The sequence below is a fragment of the Chenopodium quinoa genome, unplaced genomic scaffold (assembly GCF_001683475.1).
Source record: "Chenopodium quinoa cultivar QQ74 unplaced genomic scaffold, ASM168347v1, whole genome shotgun sequence".
In the NCBI taxonomy this organism is placed as follows: domain Eukaryota; kingdom Viridiplantae; phylum Streptophyta; class Magnoliopsida; order Caryophyllales; family Amaranthaceae; genus Chenopodium; species Chenopodium quinoa.
Window position 1 is genome coordinate 156,169 of NW_018744620.1, and position 21,988 is coordinate 178,156.

Here is a 21,988-nt window from a genome sequence, read left to right on the forward strand (position 1 = left end):
CACGATTCTTCCACCAATCTAAGGCATCAAAGCTCTTTCCAATAGTGTTAGGTTCTCTTTCATCATTTAGATACTTATCCAAATAACTCTTTTTCTCAAGATTACTTTGACTTCCTATATCCCTTTTAAATTTAAATTCACCCATGTCATGCCAATCCTCAAAGCTTTCCATGTCTCTTGTAGTCAAATCAAACATATTGGATGGACTTGACCCACTTTGTGTTTGTTGAGAGGCATAATGTTCATACAAAGAATTCAACGCATCCCTAATCTTATCATACAAATCTTTACCCTTATCCAAATCATATTGATCATCAATAGACCACTTCACATATTGCATCTTTCGCCTTGGATCAAGTACAACAGCAACATACAACATCAAATTGATAGTATTCACATTTTCCCAATACTTATCATGTTTTCTTTTCATTCCATGGGCCATTAATCTTTCACCAAGATCACTACTTTCACACTTTCTCTTTATCATCTTTCCAATGGTAACAAGTTCTTGCAAATACACATTAGAAGTAACATACAAGGACCCAGAAAGTCTTAAAGTAGCATCATAAAATATCTTAAGAAAAGGGAGCAAAGAAGCAACAAGATCCCAATCATCATCAGTTGGAACACCATTAGACTTTGTCAATTCTTCATTAAATTTACCACCATCAGAAGTTTCAAGCAAATCAAAAGCCTTACAAAAAATAGAAGCATATTCCAATATCATGTAAGTTGAGTTCCACCTAGTTTCAACATCTAAGCAAAGATGACGTTTAGACTCAATTTGCTCTTGATTGACACAATTCTTAAACTTCTGCAATCTTGCGGGAGAAGATCTAACAAACCTTACCCCATTTCTTATTCTTTTTATTGACTCATCATTTTCTTTCAAACCCTCCCTCACAGTCAAATTGAGAATATGAGATGCACAACACATATGCACAAATTTTCCCCCCAACACAGCCCCATCTTTCCATCTTTGAAGTCGTCTTCTTATGTATTGAATACCTACATCATTTGAACTAGCATTGTCCACTGTTATAGTCATGACTCTACTAATGCCCCACTCAAGCAAGCATTTTTCTATCCCTTTACCAATAGCCTCACTAGAATGACCGCTAATTAGACAAAAATTTAAGATTTTTTTGTGCAATATCCAATTATCATCTATGAAATAAGCAGTCAAACACATGTAACTCAAGTTTTGACATGATGTCCAAGTATCGGTAGTAAGACAAATGCGAGAAGAAGACTTGAAAAAGTAACTTTTAAGCTTCTTTTTTTCCTCTACATATATACGATAACAATCTCTTGCCACAGAAAAACGAGAGGGGAAAACAAAGTTGGGTTGTGCAAATGACATGAAATAGCGAAAACCCTCATGCTCACAACATCTAAAAGGTTTCTCATCTATTATGACCATCTTTGCAAATGCTTTTCTACATTCATCTTGCTTAAATTTCCAAAGATCTAATCTACCTTTTCTCCCATTTACGAATGTCCCCGACATATTGTCATCCACACTACCATCTCCCTTAACTTGTTCAGTTTGTTCACTTTGCAAACAAAGAAGTCTTTGTGATTTATCAATGTTAGGAGGGTATTCTTTGCACCTTGTAATATGATTTTTCATAACACTTGTACCACTCTTTGAGTCACCACAAACATCAGTTTCACAATAGTTACATTTAGCCCTCTTATCCCCATCTCTTGTGAATGACACAAAGTGATCCCAAACCCAAGATCTTTTCTTCTTACCTTTTTTTGGAGCTCCAAGATCATCAAGCGCTCTCTTGGTTGGAATTTGCGCCTCCGAATCAGGTGGAACATCTTGTGGCTTTGGTTGTGAAGCATTTTCCGTGGATGTCAATGGATCATCACTTCAGGGGTTAACACTTGAGGGGGTAGCACTCTCCCCTGTCATATCCGCCATAAATCTGTCACTATAAGAGTATGTTAATATGTGAAAGACCATATATGACAACTATTGTTAATATGTGAAAGAGCATTTATATAAATCATCTATTAACATGTGAATGACCTTGTACTAAAATATAAATGAACATTCATAAAAAAGAACTTACCACTTCAAAATAAATCTACATGTTTATATTAGTACAAAATAGATCAAATTTTCTAAAAAAATGTGACAACAAATTTACTCATTTTTAACAAAAACTAGTAAAACTTTATTATACTACTTCTCACTTCTCAGGTCATATTTTTAGAAGCTGTATGTATACCTCTAGTCAATTACACCGCTACATGAACAGCTGCATATTAATCAAACTAGATAAAAACTGGAATATGAAATAATAATAAGCCTGTGCATTATAATGAATGCTGCATATTAATGACAGTAACTCATAATTAGTTCTGTATTACTGGGAAATAATTTGTAGATAGTGACAGAGATATGCAATGCATCTTTTATGAATCATGAAGCATCAGAAACCTGGAGAGCAAGACAATAGATATACACAATAGATATACACAAATTAATCAATGGGTGATTCAGAATTTCAGATAGCATTCAACTATTCAAGAAAACCCTAATTTCAGTAGAAGTTGTGAAATTTGTAAAGAGAGATGGAGTTTTACCTGAGGGAGCGTTAGTTGGAAGCAGTCAAGCAGTGTGGAGGCCGGCGAGAGGGAATGAGAGAGGAGTCAGGCAGAGAGAGAGAGAGAGAGGGGGCAGCGGCGCGCGATAGACAGAGAGAATGAGTATGACTGAATTTTCGGATATTATAAAGAGGTAAAGAGGGCAGCGGCGCGCGAGAGATAGAGAGAGAGGGCGGCGGCTGGCGAGAGAGAATGAGAGTTGAGAGAGGCAGAGAGGGAGGAGTCACCGAGTCAGGCAGAGAGACTGAGAGAGAGAGAGAGAGTGCAGCGGGATTGAGGGTTGAGAGAGACAGAGAGAATGAGTATGAGGGATTGAGGGTTTAGGGTTTACAGTTTACACATTTTAGATTTTATTATTTTAGGCCCAAAAAGCCAAGCCCAGCTTAATTTTCGGATATCAAATCGGATACGGATATCGGATATCCGAAATCTGAAAATTTACTATCCAAGTTGGTATCCGATATCCGACTTTTTCGGATCGGATATCCGATCCGGAAAAAAAATCGGATCGGATATCCTCCTAAAAAAAATAGATCGGATTTTCGGATTTTCCTGCTCAGGCCTAATTCTAAGCTGTGCACTACTCACTAATTGGTAGAAAGCTCTGTACAATTTATAACATATGTCTAATCTTGAAATGCTGAATGTTGATGTTTAATTAACCAAATCAATGCTTTATGTCAAAGTGTCCATGTATTTTTATCACTTTCTTTAGTGTTAAAAATACAAAATAAATATATTTTTGCATGGAAGTTTCACTTAATCCTATATGCCTCGCAATTTAAAACAATCTGATATCCGTACATGACATTTTTAGGGTTGAACCTTCTCACAAGAGAATGCTGGTTGAAGCCTTGCAAAATCAAAATGAAGTGGTAAGATTTTCTTGAATGGTGACATGCTTCCTTTGTTTCTTTTTACTTGCAACACTTTAACTTATGCAATATTCGCATGTTCTACTTATACTAGCTTTGATAGTTTATAGCTAAGAAAAATTATAGTCATGTGAGGTCTTGTTAGATTCGCTGTAACATTCTGACATAAGCAGTAGGTGATATCCTAGTAGTTAGGGCTTCCCCTAGAGACCTTGTAGTCAGGTGTTTGATATATATTCTTGGCTGTTAGATTTGGATGATCAAATTTCTCATTTTAATTCTTACAAATCCTATATGTAAGTGCTAAATGCCATGAGGCAACAGGTCATGGTACAAGAATTACTAAGCACCCCCTTAAAATTTTTATTTTTCTTTAGTTTAATATTCTCCCCCACCATTCTTCATTCATTTCTCTTGCTGTGGGATGAGTCTAAATGAGCTAGATTTATTTATGAGGGAAGGCTCTAATCTCGTATGCCTTAGAGGGTCACATACATCTCCAACAAGGAAATACAATCCTTGGTTAGTATGGAGGTTTAATAATAATTTATTTGAGAGACTTTTAGAGAGGAGAGGATATGAGTATTAGAGAACACTAAGCTTTCTTGTGCCGTCAAAGATGGGAGTTTTAATAGGATTCTTGGAAAAAGTAGCTCCTATTTTACCTAATTGCTCCCTGTTTTATGGTTGATAATGCAGTAAAGATGGACACCAGTGCCAAATTGAGTTGGAAATATTTTCAATCCAATCGGAGTATAGAAGTATTCAGTGCCGTTAAGTGTGTGTGTGTGTGTGTGTGTGAGGATTGGTGTGGAAAATGTGGATGAAGCCCTTGATGCATTCAGGACAACTCATCCTATATATCTAGATTTTAGCCCCCCCCCCCCTCCTCCCCGACTCGCAAACTAATGTGTGAATGCGTGTGCAAGTATATGGGTATGCGTGTGTCTGTCTTTCTTTGGGTTCTTCAAGATTTTTTTTCTAGAAAAAAATGTGTAGCAATGAAAAACTTAAATCATCAGTCTCCAGCAACCAGAATCAGTTCCATGTAATATTTATCTTTAATTCCTTAATTATTTACATTTTTTTTACCATAATATATCTTGAAGGAATGGTAAGGTCGATTGGTAGTGGAAAATGTGGGCAAATCCTTTGATGCATTCTGGACAACTAATCCTATATATCTAGATTCTAGAGTTCTTCCCCCCTACTTGCAAACATATGTGTGAATGTGTGTGTGTGCCTTTGTGTCTCTGTGTGTTCTTGCAGAATTATTTTCTAGAAAAAATGTGTTGCAATCAAGAACTTAATCATCAGTTCCAGCAACCAGTATTACAAGTTCCAGCTCATCTAATGTAATTTATTTTGTATTGTTCTTGTAATTTTGTTTCAGGTTGCAATGACTGGTGATGGAGTCAATGATGCTCCTGCATTAAAGAAAGCAGACATAGGGATTTCTATGGGTTCTGGAACAGCTGTTGCTAAGGTAAGCCACATCTGTTACCCACATTACCATCCTGCCTTAAATACACTATAAATTCAAATAAGAAATTTTGATGGAGGGTTGGAGCTGTTATATTTTGAAATGTATTCTTGCAGAAATTCCTTTCTGTTCTGTCTAGTTGTATAGAAATATGCATGCATCTTATTTTTTTCGGGAGCTTAAGATCGTTAGAAAATGCGTCATAGGAGATGTTTGTGTCTTCTGTTACTTCCCTAGCACAAAGACCATTGTTAATGACAAAGTTATTCCTATCCAGTATATATGATCAACATTCTGTCAAATTTGGAAATTGTTTCGGCAAAGCGTTAGAAAACCTTTTAAGACTGAAGAATAGCTTCCTTGACTTTTTTTTGGTGGATGCAACAGAAATTTTTGTTTACCTGCATATTGTGTGTTGACCTTGTCTCTTTGCCGCTGCATGCTGCTCACTCCTGTTGAAATTGCTTCATTTTTTGTGGCTCATGAATTGGCTAAGTGTTAAAATATAAAAGCAACAAAGAAATAGTGTTGTTCTAGTGCTTCGAAGAATGTTTTGCAAGGCTTCAATGAGAGTACAAGCTTTTTTTGTTTTGAAACCAATGAGAGTACAAGCCTTTGTATGGATGAATTGCTCAAATGAGCTCCATGCCTATTAATGTTATTTTGTAACTGTTGATTGAGTGTTCATTAGAAATAAATGTTTTGTCTAAAATCTATATGGAAGGCTGGCGAGGCAGCCTATGAGATCCCTCTTTGTTGCCATTATGCCCACTGATTGAGGCTGCAATAAGGGACTTAGAGTTGGACCATGACATTTGACTTTCCTTTTATTCCTTTTATTTTTTTATTTTTTATTTTTAATTATGAAATTTGCAGGTGGGGGGAGTATTTCATTCAACCATTAATACCTTGCAGAAGAGAATGAATTATAATATGAATGACTAGATGAATAATTGTATTTCCAACCCTTTTTGCACGAGTACATGACTAACAGAGAATAAAGTAAGATTCTCAACTGCGGAGAAGATATCATCTTAGACAACACCCTGTAGAGTATATACTACTTTACAAGATGTCTCCTTTATATCTTCTGAACCCAAATCTCTTCTTTCCAATCAGATAGAAACCATGAAACCATGCCAAGCATCAGCATTGCCTTTAAGACGAAAGCTGCAGCCCTTCCTCCTGCTTCTTTCATTGAGCACACTCATCCTGCTTGGAAGATAAATTGCACTACATAACCTTTTCTCCTCTTTTTGATGGATACATCTTGAGTAAAGGTGGATCTGGGGTACCCCACTGAGTATTGATTTCTCAACGCTCTATTCTTGTGGGTTTGAGTGTTAAATATAATCATATGCTCCAATTACTTATGCAGTTTTCATAGATCTCATTCAATGTATCTTTTTAACATCCTCTGGCCTTCACAGTTGATTGTTTGACATATCTTCAGTTGGATTTTGGTGTGATCTAGTTATTGGCTTTATGCTTCTTTTTTTATTATTTGTTTATTTATTTTTAATACAAGTCAACATTTTCTTAAGTGTTTATCTACTTTCCCAATGCAGAGTGCATCGGACATGGTTTTGGCTGATGACAATTTTGCCACTATTGTTGCGGTATTTTTGCTTTTTCCTTCTTGATTTATAATAACTAAACAGTGACTAAAGGATTGTGATTTAGGTTTTCATTGTCAATGCTGAATTACTTACAGGCTGTTGCAGAGGGGAGGGCTATATATAATAACACGAAGCAGTTCATCAGATACATGATCTCTTCAAATATTGGTGAAGTAGTATGTATATTTGTAGCAGCCGTTCTTGGAATCCCTGACACCCTTGTGCCTGTGAGTCTATAACTGATAAGCATTTAATGTTCTTTTGTTATTCATGGTGATTGTTGTCCTGAAAATGTTATTGATATTATTCTATCAATCTTTTCGTTCTTTGTCCATATCCAATAGAATCAATTTTTTTTTTTTGAGTACAATGGAATTAACTGAATGGCTCATTAAACTTTATGAACTTATTTCTTGGTAAAGTGACAACAAAAGGGTCTGCATGAAACAACTTTGTTATTCTAGGGGCAAGGTTGCTTTCATTTTTCCTCATCTATCTGACGCAAATTCGGCATTAATCAAGATCATGCTCCAATTTGGAAATGAAGATTTGGGGATAAGTTTTTTCTAGGGATGCATTGTATACATTTTGCTGTTCATGCCTTCAAAATATTGCTTCAAAGACAATTTGGGACTGTTTTGTTGGCTTGCTTGTGCGCCAACCCTGCTAGCAGTCTTGGGCGGGATGCTCACTTGTTTTAGGTTGTAGTAGGATATTTTGCTCGGAGTATTTATATTTGATAAGTAATAGTAGGATATTCTGCTTGGAGTATATCTATTTAATAGACAATAGTGGGATAGTTTGCTTGGAGTACATATATTTTATGGACCATAGTAGACTAGTAGTATATATTTTGCTCGGAGTATATATTTGATAAACAATTGTAAAACTTTTCTTAATAACTCAAATTTGTGACATGGAATTGAAAATAACAAGAATATTACTGGTTTTAAACATAGAATAAAATACAAAGAAGAAACAAGTAATTAATCAGTCAACTCCAAGTAGAAGATTCTTAAAAATATCCCGATGAGTTCATCATTTATCTTCTAATTCTTACTCCAATTGCTAATCATTTTATCTCATTTTAACTAATATGCTTATGCTTCCTAATATTTTATTTGTATTATACACTTTGTATTGCAATCAGCTATCTCTTTTCCAACTCTTGACGAGTTCATTGATGTGGTTAAATTATATAATGGCCCTTTTGAGTTTAATGGGTTTGTTTTGGCCTCTATATTCTAGACTTTGGTTTCCTTTGTTACTTAGTATGACTAATTTTGAAAAATTAGTGCCTTTTTTTTTTTTGATTGGAGCCTTTGCAAAGGCCTGTGAAAATTAAAAATTTTCATTCTGTTGATGACAGTGCTGTTCATTTTCCTGGTTTTTGGACTACTGATGAGAATAATTTGAAATAAGTGACAATTGATGATGAATGATAGTAATATGTGGATGTCTTGATTAAAAAAGCTGAAAAAGTCTGATTTTTTATTATTTTTTTCCTTTTTCTTTTGATCAAGATTGTCCTATCTCATTCTAGTTTTTAATCTTTTTCTTTTAAATATATTGGATTTTATTTAAATATTTGATATACAAATTGCACAATTTCTTGATAAATGTTGGTCTTAATTTTTCTGTAATTGTGGCTTTAGTGGTTGCCAATTATTTAAGACTCTTAGATGCATACGTTGTTATGCACATTGAATTTAACATCAATTACTTTTTAAATCTCAGGTTCAGCTGCTATGGGTTAATTTGGTTACTGATGGGTTACCTGCAACTGCTATAGGTTTCAACAAACAAGACTCAGACGTGATGAAATCCAAACCACGTAAGGTAAATGTGCTGGATTATTGATTTAAAAGCCAAAAAATAAAATCCTTGTTAATGAATTCCCAAGTTATTCTGTTTATCCATGAATACAAAATAATACTTTCTGACTCTAACGTCACGTAGTAACCGATGTCTAAAACAAGGACTGCAAAGGAACTTCGGATGTTAATTATTATACCATAGGCTTGAAGAGGCTCAACTGGTTCCTTTGAGTGCGAGGACAAAATCCTTTGATTCTTTGCTCTTTACCATTGAGATTAAAGATCGGTTTAAGCTGACATAATGTAGACAAAAAGTTGGATACATATTATCCCTGTTCTTTCCACTGAAAAATTTCAATTCTCGTGTTTGAATGTTCGTTTTTGGAAAAAATATTATTTCTTCTATTGTCCAGCCATAGTGTTTTGTATCGTAAGTTATGCATTGTTCTGAAGTGGGTGTATTATATTGTCAAACCTGCAGGTTGGTGAAGCAGTTGTTAGTGGCTGGTTGTTTTTCCGTTATGTAGTCATTGGAGGTAATTTTTTTTCATCATTCATGCTTACATGCGTTAGTCAGCTGTGTATTATGTGTTGGTGCTTCGCTTTCTGCTGTGATCCCATTATGCGTCATTGGTGCACGTATTACTTTGCATAATAAGTTTTATGTTGCCCCATTAACAAGGAAGAAATTGTTTTAACCTTCTATGTGATTCAGCAAATTAGCTTACATCCCAATGGTCAAACAAGTAAGATATTGTACTTAACATCTGTTGCATATGAATTACCTGTTACTTCTCATTTACTTTTGAATAAAGTATATGCATATGGAGTATTTTATTTTATTTATATTTATTTTCGGTTTGAAGGTGAGGGGGTGGGGGGGGGGGGGGGAGGATGGAGCTCTGGGTTGATTGTGTAGACATATAGCTCTCATAACTCTTTTGGAAGTTTATGTTTTGATTCTTGATATTACTATGGATCAGATAAAGAGGAAATAGTTTTATAACTTTTTTCCCTTCTATTTTTATCGCAGCGTATGTTGGCCTTGCCACTGTTGCGGGTTTCATATGGTGGTTTGTCTATGCTGATACTGGACCCAGGCTTCCGTACAGTGAATTGGTAACTGTCTTTGATATCCATTATGTTCTCTTACTGTACAATTTCTCTTGTGGACTGTGTTAATGCTTCTACTGGTGAACCAGTTTCTTTGGTAACTGAAGCTTATATTTACACAGTGTTGCCAAGGTGCCCATTGGCACTAGGCAAGTCATGCTGCTTGGTAAATCAGCTTAACAGTGTCTGGGCGCAGTGTGGTGGCGAGGGGTCCTGCCTGCTTCCTGTTCAGATTCTGTTATCTGAGTTGAAAACAAGAGGAAAAACCAAAACAAATTTAAAATTACAACTTATTGAGGATTCAACGGTCAAATGGCGCAATATCCCCCAATTAATTGCTTGATAAAACATAAATTACAACTATGAAATAAATGCCCCAATTATTACAAAACCTAATCTGTGAATTTTTCCTCACTGAAGAAGTTTAGTTATAGCTTTCACATTAGGATAGATCTCTTTGCCATACACACGTATTTATTTTAGTGCTAATAGCTTAGGTGTACAATTTCTGAATTATCCAATGAACAATATTCACTCTATAAAATATCTCAGTTTTTTTTTTGGTTTTGTTTTGTTTTGTTTTTTTCCTTCCCTGTTACTATGTGCAACATAACCATTTATAATATTCTGGTCTATGTTATTATTCTTGCTGCTTTCACTTGCATTCTTTTGTGGGATCATGATAATGCCTCTTTCCTGTACCAGATGAACTTTGACACTTGTCATATGAGGCAGACAACATATCCATGCAGCATATTTGATGATCAGCATCCATCTACTGTTTCAATGACAGTACTTGTTGTGGTAGAGATGTTCAATGCACTAAATAACCTGAGTGAAAATCAATCTCTTCTGTAAGTATTTAGTTTGTCTTAAATTTATTTTCCTCTATTTGTTGTTGTTATCATTCTAAATTATATCATGTCATGTCATAAGAAATATTATTGCAGTTTTATTCTTTTTCATTTACCATTTGTGTTTCTGGTCTTCCCACACCATAGAGGGAGATCCGGCACCCCTTTGGAAACAAATGTTGTTACAGATTTCACTCTGAATGTTGTGAAAAGTATCAAAGAAGGGCCTTTTGAACATGTATCAAAAGAGACACTGAATACTCATCTCTCCCCCTCTGGAAGATATGTTACAAAGTCTTTAAAAGATTCTGTTATTGCTTTTCATCCTAATCATCCTCGTGAAAACAAAGAACAGATTGTCTGAAAATATATTGTCAAGACTCAAGAGAATGTTGGAGGTTCTAAACTTCTAATTGTTTTCTTATCATGTGGTATTCATAATTGATCTATTTCTCATCTTATCTCCCCTTTGAACCATAATAGCTATTGAGCTTCTGGATCCTCTTTGTTTAAATGAATTAATCTAACTCTACTGGATGCCCAATCATGTGCAACTTTTTTTGGGTGAAAGAGAAAACATAGTTGAAGAGTTGAAGAAAGGGAAAAAAAACAAACATCCAGCAATATGGCTTTGTAAATATGTTTTTTGCATTTTTAATGGATGTTCACCAGCTGCTGCCATTATATTAAAGTTTAACATTTGTATTGTGATTAATTGATGGTAACTACCCTTGTAATTATTGTCAGACTGTGGACAATTTTATGGTGACTAATCATTATGATTTGGTTTCTTTTTCAGTGTTATACCTCCCTGGACTAACTTGTGGCTGGTAGGTTCTATCATACTGACCATGCTTCTTCACATACTAATTTTGTATGTTCAACCATTATCAGCTCTGTTCTCTGTAAGTTGTTAACAATTCACTACTGTTATTTGCATCAATTGATTTGTTCTCTTTGCTGATGCTGCTTGTTGTAACCAATTTTTGCTTAATCTCAGGTGACAGCACTATCTTGGACTGAATGGAAAGTTGTTTTGTATCTGTCATTTCCGGTTAGCCATCTAAATTCTCTGTAAATGGTTTTCAATTGTTAAGTGTTGACAAATTCAGTTTTTAGGCTTTTACCTATGGTCTTTGCCAAGAGAGGAGGGTGGTCTTTGCCAAGAGAGGGGGGTTGGGGGGGGGGGGGGGTGGGGCAGGGCAGGGGTGGAGCTGGCAAAATATGAACTTTTCATGATGCAGCTTCACCAAATGAAGTAAAACCAGCAATTTAATTTTTATAGTGGTAACAGCATTCATTATGCAAGATGGAGGGTTTTTTCTTTCTTTACTCTTTTTATTTATTTATTATTTTTTTTAAAAACATGTCTGGGTAAAGGTAAGCCAAGAGACTGAAGGGGGTGATGCTCCATCTTATCCAATTCAGTTTCTACCCACGTACAAGTAAAATTACTATTCACTTCCTTTTAAAGTGACTATTAAAGTTGCCCTGTGTGCACCAAGCCTAGTTTTGCATTAATTAAAGTAAGTGGATTCTCATACAATAGTATGCTTGGTGTACATATACATATAATGTGCACTGGTTGTGCAAGAGACTATTTCTGTCAATTTTCTCTTCTCTGCCAAAATCAATTTGATAATCTCTTTTAGCTATTTTAATTAATTCTGAAGTGCATTTGTACTGGCTGTAGGTAATTTTAATTGATGAACTGCTCAAATTCTTATCCAGAAATTCAAGAGGTATTGTTCTTGCGCCCTGAGTAAACAGTTTAATCTTTTCTAAAATATTAATTAATCATTGATAGGGTCCAGATTTATTCTCTTTGTGATAATGCATGATATGGTTAAGATGTACTCAACACCAAATTAATTGGCCATTTAAGTTTCATATAATTTGTCATTTAAAAAGTTTGTGAATATATTTTGGTTTAAGGTACCAATACAATGTTAATTGTGAATTTCTTAAAGTCAAGTGAGATCTAGTAAGTTGCTTTGTATGACAGTAAATTGGAATGGTAGGAGTACTTTTTTTTTTTTTACTCCAAATCTTACACATTTTTTTTTTAAAAAAAAATTATTTCTAATGTGCTCTGATAGTAATATATGACAAAAAAATATATATCATGCCATCGTCATGTACATGTGTTTGCTTTTATCAAAATGGACATGTATCACCAAGGCATCTAGATATTTGTTAGTGCAAGATGTGTCTTGTCTCAAGAATGGTTGGCTGGAATTTTGTCTCCATTTTATTGTTCACTCCTAACTCATTTAAAAAAAAAATATCTTTCTTATCTTACATCAATGAAACTCTCACTTAAATCTTGACTATTTCTAAGTAAAGAACACCACATTCAGAATTGAATTTTCTTATTTTTATTTCAAACATTTCTTATGTCCATGAAATTTATGGTAGGTTTCACAATTTCTTAGAACTTAATCTGATTTTAATTGCCGAAAAATGAAAGTAATGTAATTAATATGTAGTTTGTTGAAGCATTTACTCAGTCTCTTTGTGTACAGGCATAAGGTTAAGGATACGGTTCTGGAAAACTGATTTACTTCCCAAAAGAGAAATGCGTGATAAGTAATTGAAGGTGGCTATGAGCCCAAGCACACCATACTTTATTGTCTTATAGAACAATGCTTGCTGTCTGGCCTTCAGCTCCTGTGCGGCACCTTCCAGTAAATGGCTTTTGTTATCAGTTCATCTACAACATGAACAAGAGATTCTACAGCCTATGATTCTTAAACTTCGCTATATGCTTACACCAAGCTGTCAGATGAGCTGAATGAAAGATATGTTCATCTATGAGGGAATTTGCACACTGAACATATAACAGAACTCTCTTTTTGTGTATACCAGGGTACAATTGCAAAGAATTTTGATATCTAAATTTGTATCCTGTTCTTGTAAAGTATGTAGCGTAGGTACTCATACTTGTGCAATTAATCTTGATATGATTACTTATAGTATACTTTTTAATTACTACTGAAGATCAATAAGATAACTGACAAAAATATTGAGGGGGTGTTTGGTTTGCCCATGATAAATGGAATGAAATTAAAGATGGGGAAAGGAGAAATAAAAAAAAAACATCCTTTTATTCAAAGTGTTGGAAAGTCCCAATCGGTCAACACCAAGTCAACAATCTTTATAACAGGTTACCAAACACGTGTCAACATGTGATTGATCTAAAATAAATAAATAAAAAAAAAACATATTAAAAAAAACTGAATTAAAAAAAAAAAGGAAAACACCTCCTCCCTTGCTAGCAGCAACCCCACTAGCACCCGCTACCCTCGTCAGCGGCTAGAGGACCTACTTGCTGTCGGTGGTACCAACCTGACCCAGGCCCCTCCACTCCCCTTGAACCACCTTCCCCAATCCCAACAACACCACCAGCGCTCCACAACAACTTGACCCTCTATCGATGCCACACAAATTCCAGCCACCAAGTCAACTCCACTGTCACAACTGCATCGAAACCGCATCAAAATTGCAGCCCAATAATTCCGGCCAACACCATTTACCACAAATCGCATCCACAATTCGCAGAGCAGCCCCAATTTTGACCCAATCTCGTTGCAGGCTCGATGAGGGCGCGCAAGCATCAACAACAACCTGCAAGAGAGTTGATTGTTGTTGTTGGCCGGAATTCTTTGGTGGCGAACGGGACCTGACTTGCGGCCGGAGTTCCTTGGTGGTGAGCGGAATCTGACTTGCTGCCAGAGTTTCGGGATTGAGAAACCCTTGTGCGGTCGGAGTTTCGGGATTGAGAAACCCTTGCACGGCCGAAGTTTCTGGGATTGAGAAGGTCGAACGTTGAGTTTCAAGGTAGGAAGGGACGGCTGGCCGTTTTTGTGGGGCTAGGGAGGTGGGAAGTGGCCGGCCGGTTTTCGATAGGCTGGGGTTGGCTTATGGTTTCACGGGGAAGAGGAGGGGATGGCGGGGAATTGTTTTTGTTTTTAAATTATTTAAATATTACACTAATCACGTGTTGACACGTGGCTTTTAAAAAGTAGCAAAAAAAAATATTGTTTTAGCAGGGTTCCGGTCATTGGGACCATTGAAGGCAAACTGACCAAATAGTTGGGATTATTAGATAATAAACCTTATTCAGGATTATTAGAAGTAAATCGCCTATAGTTAGAATTATTAATGTGTATTTTTCCTAAAGTTATTGGGTTGACATATTTTCATTAAATTCCCTCCATCAACCTATTGCTGACCCTTTGTCAACCTATTGCCATCATGTGCAAACCTGTTGCTCCTGCTTGACCACTCTCTAAAACCAAACTAGTGTTTGGTAAAAATAATAACTTAAAAAAACAACTTTATAGCAATTTTGGAGAAACTAAAACGAAAACATAGAACAACTCAAAGCAGTTTTAGAGGTTTAAGTCAGGCGTAATAATAAATTAACGCTTGTGTCTATACATTATCTCTATACCTCTCTTTTTTTTATTTGAAAGATATATCTCATCTTTTTTAATCAAACCCTAATTATTCTTAAGATTTAGGCTTTTCCTTCTCTTTTCTTTTTATCTCCTTTGAAATATCACCTTTGTCCCCCATTTTTCTTTCCATTATGCTAATTCATGGACGTTTTGGTTGGTGAATTTGGTTGTATAGATATATTTTCATCAAAATCGTTTACCATTATTCTTTAGTTTTATGAATTTCAATCGTTCTTTGCCAATAACTTGTATACAATTAATTTTAGGGGTATACACACACACACACACACACACATATGTTTAGGGTAAAAATACCCTGTCCATGTGGCCCAATGGCATGCTGACACGTGTCAGTCTGAGAGAGGTCCAAAGGGATCCAATCCTCTACTAACACGTGGCACCTTAACCCTAAAAAGGGAACCAATTTCATGAAGATGTTGGCCATGACACCAACGGTTGCTATAACCTCAAGCGGCTGTTGGACCGTCTGGCTGAGGAGGGGACTTTGAAGTCCTACTTACCCAAGTCTAAGGGTGCCCCCAAGACAAACAAGGGACACCCATCCAAATCAACTGCTGCTAACTCTGTAGCAGACGAGGAAATAGTCTTTAATATAGTTGGCGGTTTTGCGGGTAGGGGTCCTACCATCCGGGGTGCCAAGGACAATATCAGGAAGCTGGTCAACTCTGTAAATGAGGGCCATGCGTCGAAAGATACCTTTCCTGAGGTCCTTCTTTCTGAAAAGGACCGAGGCCAAGTCAGACGGCCTCACGATGACCCCATCGTCATCGAATGCAAGGTTGCCAACCAACGAGTTGGCCGGATCTTAATTGATACAGGAAGCTCGTCTGACCTGATCAAATACCAGTGCTTGACAAAGCTCAAGTACAAGCCCAGCAACATGTAGGAGGCTTCTCACCCCTTAGTCGGTTTTGGGGGAGGAGTAGTGCATCTGGTGGGAAGGATTAACCTACCCATCCGGTTGGGTGAGAAGGGGCAAGGGCGGCACATGGTTGTCAAGTTCCTTGTAGTTGAGGAGCTGACTGCCTATAATATGATTTTTGGTCGCCCCACCCTCAACAAGTCAAAGGCTGTCATCATCCCGTCTCTCATGCTGATCAAATTTCAGAAGGATGATGGGACACTCGGTGCCTTGAATGGGGACCAAAAGACGGCTGGAGAGTGTTACCTCTTAGACGTCAAACCAACTATGGCTTCAGCCGGTCATGGCGAAGAGCTCATAGAACTGGATAACTGCGAGCACGCAGTGTTGGCTCCAAGGGCGGCCGGTAAAAATAGAAAGGCGGACCAATTGGCACACGTCAAAAAAGAAAAACAATAGCAATCACTGACCGGTGAACGGTCAGATGATCTCCGACCTCAGCGGGCTGGTGAGAGCATTGATGTCGTCCTAGACGACAGCCGGCCCGATAGAACCGTCAAGGTTGGGACGGTTGCTGTTGAGAAATTGGGGGCAGACTTGCTCCAACTGCTGAGAGAGTTCAAATACATATTTGCCTTTGAAGTGGAAAAGATGTCAGGCGTCAGCCCGGATCTTGCTGTCCACAAACTCGTCGTTGATCCCAAAAAGAAGCCGGTTAGGCAAAAGAAGAGGAATCACGGAGAGGAAAGATCTCAGGCGGCAGCCGCTGAGGTCAAAAAGCTGCTAGATACTGGGTTCATTCGGCAATGCTACTACCCGGATTGGGTAGCAAACGTTGTCCTTGTGAAAAAGCCAAATGGCACCTGGCGGATGTGTGTAAACTACACAGATCTGAACAGGGCATGTCCGGAGGATAGTTATCCGCTTCCAAAGATTGACAGCTTAGTCGACTCTATAGCCGGTCATGCTTCGATGAGCTTCATGGACGCCTACTTAGGCTTCCATCAGATTCCCCTATCGAGGAAGGATTAGGAAAAGACAGCTTTCGTCACTGATCAAGGGTTATATTGTTACACGGTGATGCCGTTTGGGTTGAAAAATGCGCCTGCTACTTTCCAACGAATGATAAACACAGTTTTCATTAATCAAATTGGAAGGAATGTAGAGGCGTATATTGATGACATGATAGTCAAATCCAAGCTACAGACGGATCACCTGGCTGACCTCCGAGAAACCTTCACCACCCTCAGGCGGGACAAGGTCATGCTTAACCCCAAGAAGTGTGTCTTTGGTGTTGAGTCTGGGAAGTTTCTCGGATTTCTGATTGATCAAAGAGGCATAGAGGCTAATCCGGAAAAAGTACAAGCGGTTATTGACATGCAGTCACCCCGGACTGTAAAGGAAGTCTAGAAACTTACCGGCTGCCTGGCGGCATTGGGGAGGTTCCTTACCCGGTCAGGTGACAAATGCCTCTACTTATTCCAAGCAATCAGGAAGAGGTCAAGATTCGAGTGGGGTGAAGAGGATGAGGCGGCATTTCAGAGGCTAAAGCAACATCTGCGCTCTTTGCTAAGGCTAGTGAGCCCCCTGCCCCAGGAGGATCTCTACATGTACCTAGCCGTCTCAAATCACTCCCTTAGTGCTGTTCTCCTTGCTGAGAGAGGCGGCAATCAGCTCCCGGTGTATTTCATCAGCCATGTTCTCAAAAACACTGAACTCCGGTACCCAATGATTGAAAATTTTGGGCTGGCTCTTTACAAAGCAGTCAAGCGGTTGAAGCCCTACTTTTTGGCACATCCGATGATTGTGTATACTGACCAGCCACTGAAGCGGCCAATGACTACAATAGAGTCATCCGACAGAATGATCAAATGGGCTGTTGAAATACAGAGCCTGGAAATAACTTTCGAACTCAGGCGGGCGGTGAAAGGTCAGGCGTTTGCCAACTTCATTGTCGAAATGACAAGGCCGGTGCAGCCGGCAAATCTGGATCAGGTTTGGAAGTTATTTGTAGACGGAAGCTCCACTATGAACGGTTGTGGTGCAGGCGTAATCTGGCATTCTCCAGAAGGGGATAAATATGAATGTGCACTACGGTTTAAGTTCCAGACCTCAAAAAATGAGGCGGAGTATGAGGCCCTACTGGCTGGTATACGCATGTGCAAGGCGGCAGGGGCCAGAAAAGTTGTAGCCTGCTCTAATTCTCAATTGATCGTCAGCCAATTCCATGGGGATTATGAAGCAACCCATCCGGCTATGATCAAATATTTGTAGGCGGTCAGAGAGGAGGCTGCGACACTTGATGAATTCAATCTACGTCAAGTGCCACGGTCCGAGAATAATCAGGCAGATGCGCTCTCCAAGTTGGCATCATCCGCCTCCTGTGATGCGCCTAGGTCAGTCTTTTGGGAGGTCATGGAAAAAAGAAGTATTGAACATGATCCCATTGGAGTTCTTGACCGAAGCTTTACCTGGACGGACCCCATCCAGGCTTATCTGACAGACGACATTCTGCCGGATGTCCCTTCAGAAGTGGATGTTCTTAAAAAGTGAGCTCTTAGCTTTGTAATGCATCAAGGGGAACTCCTCCGAAAGGGGTACCTGCAGCCGTTTTTGAAATGTGTTACCCTAGAGAGTGGGAGAGAAGTCTTAGAGGATCTAAATGCGGGTTTTTGTGCATCACATATAGGCGGTAGATCCCTGGCTAAGAGAGCCAGGCGGCAGGGCTATTATTGGCCCACTCTTGAGGTAGACGCCATGAATTTGGTGAAGAGGTGTGACAGATGTCAGCGGTTTGGCCAGCTGATACACCGTCCGACCACAGATCTAACAGCCATTCACAGTCTTGTTCCCTTTGCAATGTGGGGCATGAACATTCTGGGACCATATACGCCTGCGTCACGCGGTCGTCGTTACATCTTGGTTGCTGTGGATTACTTCACCAAATGGGTCGAAGCAAATGCGGTCAAAGGGATAAAGACTAAAGATGTGATTTCATTCATATGGAGAAACATAGTCACCCAGTTTGGGGTTCCCATGTCCATGGTCTTTGACAATGGCCCTCAGTTTGAAACGCCTGTCCTCAAGAGTTGGCTAGGAGATCAAGGGATCTCACATTATTTTGCATCCGTTGGCCAGCCCCAGGCAAACGGCCAAGTTGAAGCCTTCAACAAACTCATCTCAGACAGCATAAAAAAGAAAGTTGAGAGAGCTGGCGGCCTTTGGGCGGATGAGTTACCTCACGTCCTTTGGGCGATCAGAACAACCGAAAAGGGGGCAACCGGTGAAACCCCATTTCTCATGACATACGGCACTGAAGCCGTCCTGCCCATTGAACTTTATGAGCTAACACTCCGAGTCATGCTTTATGATGAGGAGGCTAATTAGGAGGCCATGCGTCTAGCATTGGACTCACTCCCGGAGCGCAAGGACAATGCCACCTTGCGTCATGAGATATACCGTCTGAGAATGACGAGGGCCAACAACAAAAGAGTACACAAACGACCCCTCAAAGTGGGGGACTTTGTGCTACGGAAAATGGAGGCAACCGGTAGGGTGAATGAGCAAGGGAAGCTAACGCCTAATTGGGAGGGCCCTTACCGGATTTTTGAAGAAGTCAGAGGCGGAACTTACCGCCTGGAGACCCTAGACGGTAGGAAGCTAGCCAGAACTTGGAATGTAGACAACTTGAAAAAGTACTACTTCTGAGAAAATTGTAAACTTTTGTAAATAGAGTGTATTAATGAGAATGCTTTATTTCCAAATTTTCCTTTTCTGCATACATTCGCCATGTCTTGTGCAAAACGCAGGCGACATCAATAAATTTAAAGGTTAACTGGCCAGCTATAAATTAAAAACCGTCTGTTCCAAAAGAGCAGGCACCCGGCGACGCCCGTTTGAGGTGAATTCGTCGAAGAGAACATCTCCCTTTCGGGTGGTACATTGTTCTAGTGATCATAAATCAAACGGCTCCAACGAGCTGTTTGAATGATCCTTTGCAACCAAGATATGACCGGTCTTCACTGCAAAACAGTACAACTGGTCATCTCTGCAAAGCGGTACCCCCTAGGCTTTATTCCAGATAATACACCGGTACCCTAGTAGGAAAATGCAGCCGCATGTACTACAAAACAATACAGACGGCCTGCGAAATCTTGGTCATGCCCCAGGCTTTACGAGCACACCCCAGCCGGTTAGTAATACGATCAGTTCGCTTCAAACAATTAAGCTCTGCTTGTCTTTCTAACCGGGTGCGCGTGTGGACGCCTGCCTGTTAACCTTTTGAAGTTAATAGCCAGCCATCCAGGGGCAAGATCAACAACCCCACCCGATATATATGGGAAGTCAGGCGTCATTATACTTGCAAAAATTTGCGAAAAATGAAAAAATAGAAATTGTGAAATACTGAGAATCATATCAAGGCAAAGCCGACACAGTCGGCAAAATATATTTTAACTAATACTCAAAAATTAAAATTTTTATACTGTTAACCGAATCCTCATCCGGTGAAATTACAAAGAAATACACGGCACGCAGCCCGGGAGGTAATTGCTACTCTATTTGAACTGTGACGCGGTCAGCCGAATTTTGGGTAGCAGACATCTGAGTTTGCTCCGGCTGAGTCTGAGTGGCAGCAGCCATGGAGACGGGAACTTCAGCATTTTCCTCGGTCTCCTCCTCCTCCTCTTCAGCTGCCTCAACCTGCATTCTCTCGATCTCCTTCCTTGCCCACTCCTCATAGGGCTCAGGTCCCGGCTAACCCTCCTCTTGCGCCCAGAATGGCAAGATATGCGTATCGATAGGCGAGCTCCCAGACAATATAGTCCGCATCCGGATGAATAAGGGAGAACACCTTCCTCATGTGGTTCTCGCAGTCTTGCTCATTCTCCTCAATGAGCCGACTCTGTTCCGCCTGAAGGGTTGCCTCGAAATTTTTCTGAGAATTGGCAGCCTCCTTGTTCAGACGGTCATTCTCCTTCTTCAGGCGCTCGCTGTCTTTTTCCACCTTATCCAAGCGTTGGAGGGCTTCTTTGTTCTTATTCAGCTCCTTCTCGGCATTGTCCAGCGACGCCTGAAGATTGTCCATCTTATCCTTGGACTCATTGAGGGCCTTTTGAAGGGTCTTGATCTGGTCCGCTTATTGTATGATTATAGATTTAGTTTTTAAGTCATGCACAATCATTGAATACTGAGCTACATTATGGGCGTCATTGACGTCCTGTTTGGCTCTTCTTACCTCCTCTTGCTTGCGTGCATATGCCTTCTTCAGCCCCTCTACGCGCAGCAAAGATTACGAAGACACAGCCGCTGTTAGAAAATACCGGATGAGTATGAGATCAGTGTAAAAAAGAGGCGGATGTAGAAGAATACCTCAGCCAAGCTGACCATCACACGGTTAGCATTGAAGGCGTTGATCCTAGGGATCACTTCCTTCTCGTCCCTAGGGACGACTTTCAGCATGGCCCGGGCGTATTGTGTCACGTCCGGCCAGCGAGGAGATTGATCTGCACCAAAAACAGACGGTGAGAAAGGAGCAAACGCCCCTCCAATAGAGTGCTGGCTGGATGACGAGTCCTTCGGTTGGAGTTGGGAGTAAGACTTGACCCGCATGGGCAGGCCAAGTAGAGTGAGATTGAAGAGGTCATCCGTACCTTGGGTCTCCTGATGGTCGCGTGAGCCTTTTCCGGCGGATGTACTGCCTGTTGTATGCAGGGAGGGAGGGGCATCCGTCCTCCCATGGGAAAGGTCAAGCCCCATCCCGGTGTTCTTAACTCATTTGCAGCCGACAGTCAGTCGGTCGGCGTGTGAGGTCTTTTAAATTTTAGGAGCAGGCTCCTCCCCATCTGGCTTTGGCCGATGTTGTTTGGAAAGAGAGCATGGAACCTTGCTCACATCCTGAAACGAGGCAAAAAGAGTTCAGACGGATAGATCTGAAACAACTGGGAATAAAAGAGAAAGCAAGCAACACACAATAAGGTCAGGCGGACTTACTTTTTTAGCCGCCCCGACAGCTTTCTTCTCCGCGTTCTCCTTGCGGATAGCCGAGGCCTTCTTGGCAGGCGTCTTGTATGATGGCAACACACCTTTGGCCTTAGCTGCAAAATGACAAGAGACGCCTGGTTAGAAAAGTTCCAAAAAACATTTGAGCAAAGCAATATTATACATCTGGCACAAATTTGCCGTCTGAGGCTCTCAACCTACATTTATCTTTGAACATGGTGCTTAGCCCGCAGGCGGACAAGAACGCCTCGTCCCTTAG

The 21,988-nt window shown here is 39.6% G+C and overlaps 1 protein-coding gene across 1 annotated transcript in view; it reads left to right on the plus strand.

Annotated features, from left to right (window-relative positions):
• LOC110700125 (calcium-transporting ATPase 3, endoplasmic reticulum-type-like) overlaps positions 1–13,490 on the plus strand; it is a 46,708-nt gene extending 33,218 nt beyond the window's left edge. The window contains exons 23-34 of the mRNA XM_021877614.1: positions 3,440–3,497; positions 4,891–4,983; positions 6,549–6,599; positions 6,695–6,826; positions 8,337–8,438; positions 8,898–8,952; positions 9,450–9,535; positions 10,235–10,383; positions 11,183–11,288; positions 11,384–11,437; positions 12,077–12,125; positions 12,909–13,490. Of these exons, the coding sequence (XP_021733306.1) occupies positions 3,440–3,497; positions 4,891–4,983; positions 6,549–6,599; positions 6,695–6,826; positions 8,337–8,438; positions 8,898–8,952; positions 9,450–9,535; positions 10,235–10,383; positions 11,183–11,288; positions 11,384–11,437; positions 12,077–12,125; positions 12,909–12,976 (1,003 nt within the window). The 3' untranslated portion in view covers positions 12,977–13,490. The remainder of the gene's footprint in view (positions 1–3,439; positions 3,498–4,890; positions 4,984–6,548; positions 6,600–6,694; positions 6,827–8,336; positions 8,439–8,897; positions 8,953–9,449; positions 9,536–10,234; positions 10,384–11,182; positions 11,289–11,383; positions 11,438–12,076; positions 12,126–12,908) is intronic.
• Positions 13,491–21,988: the final 8,498 nt, after the last annotated feature.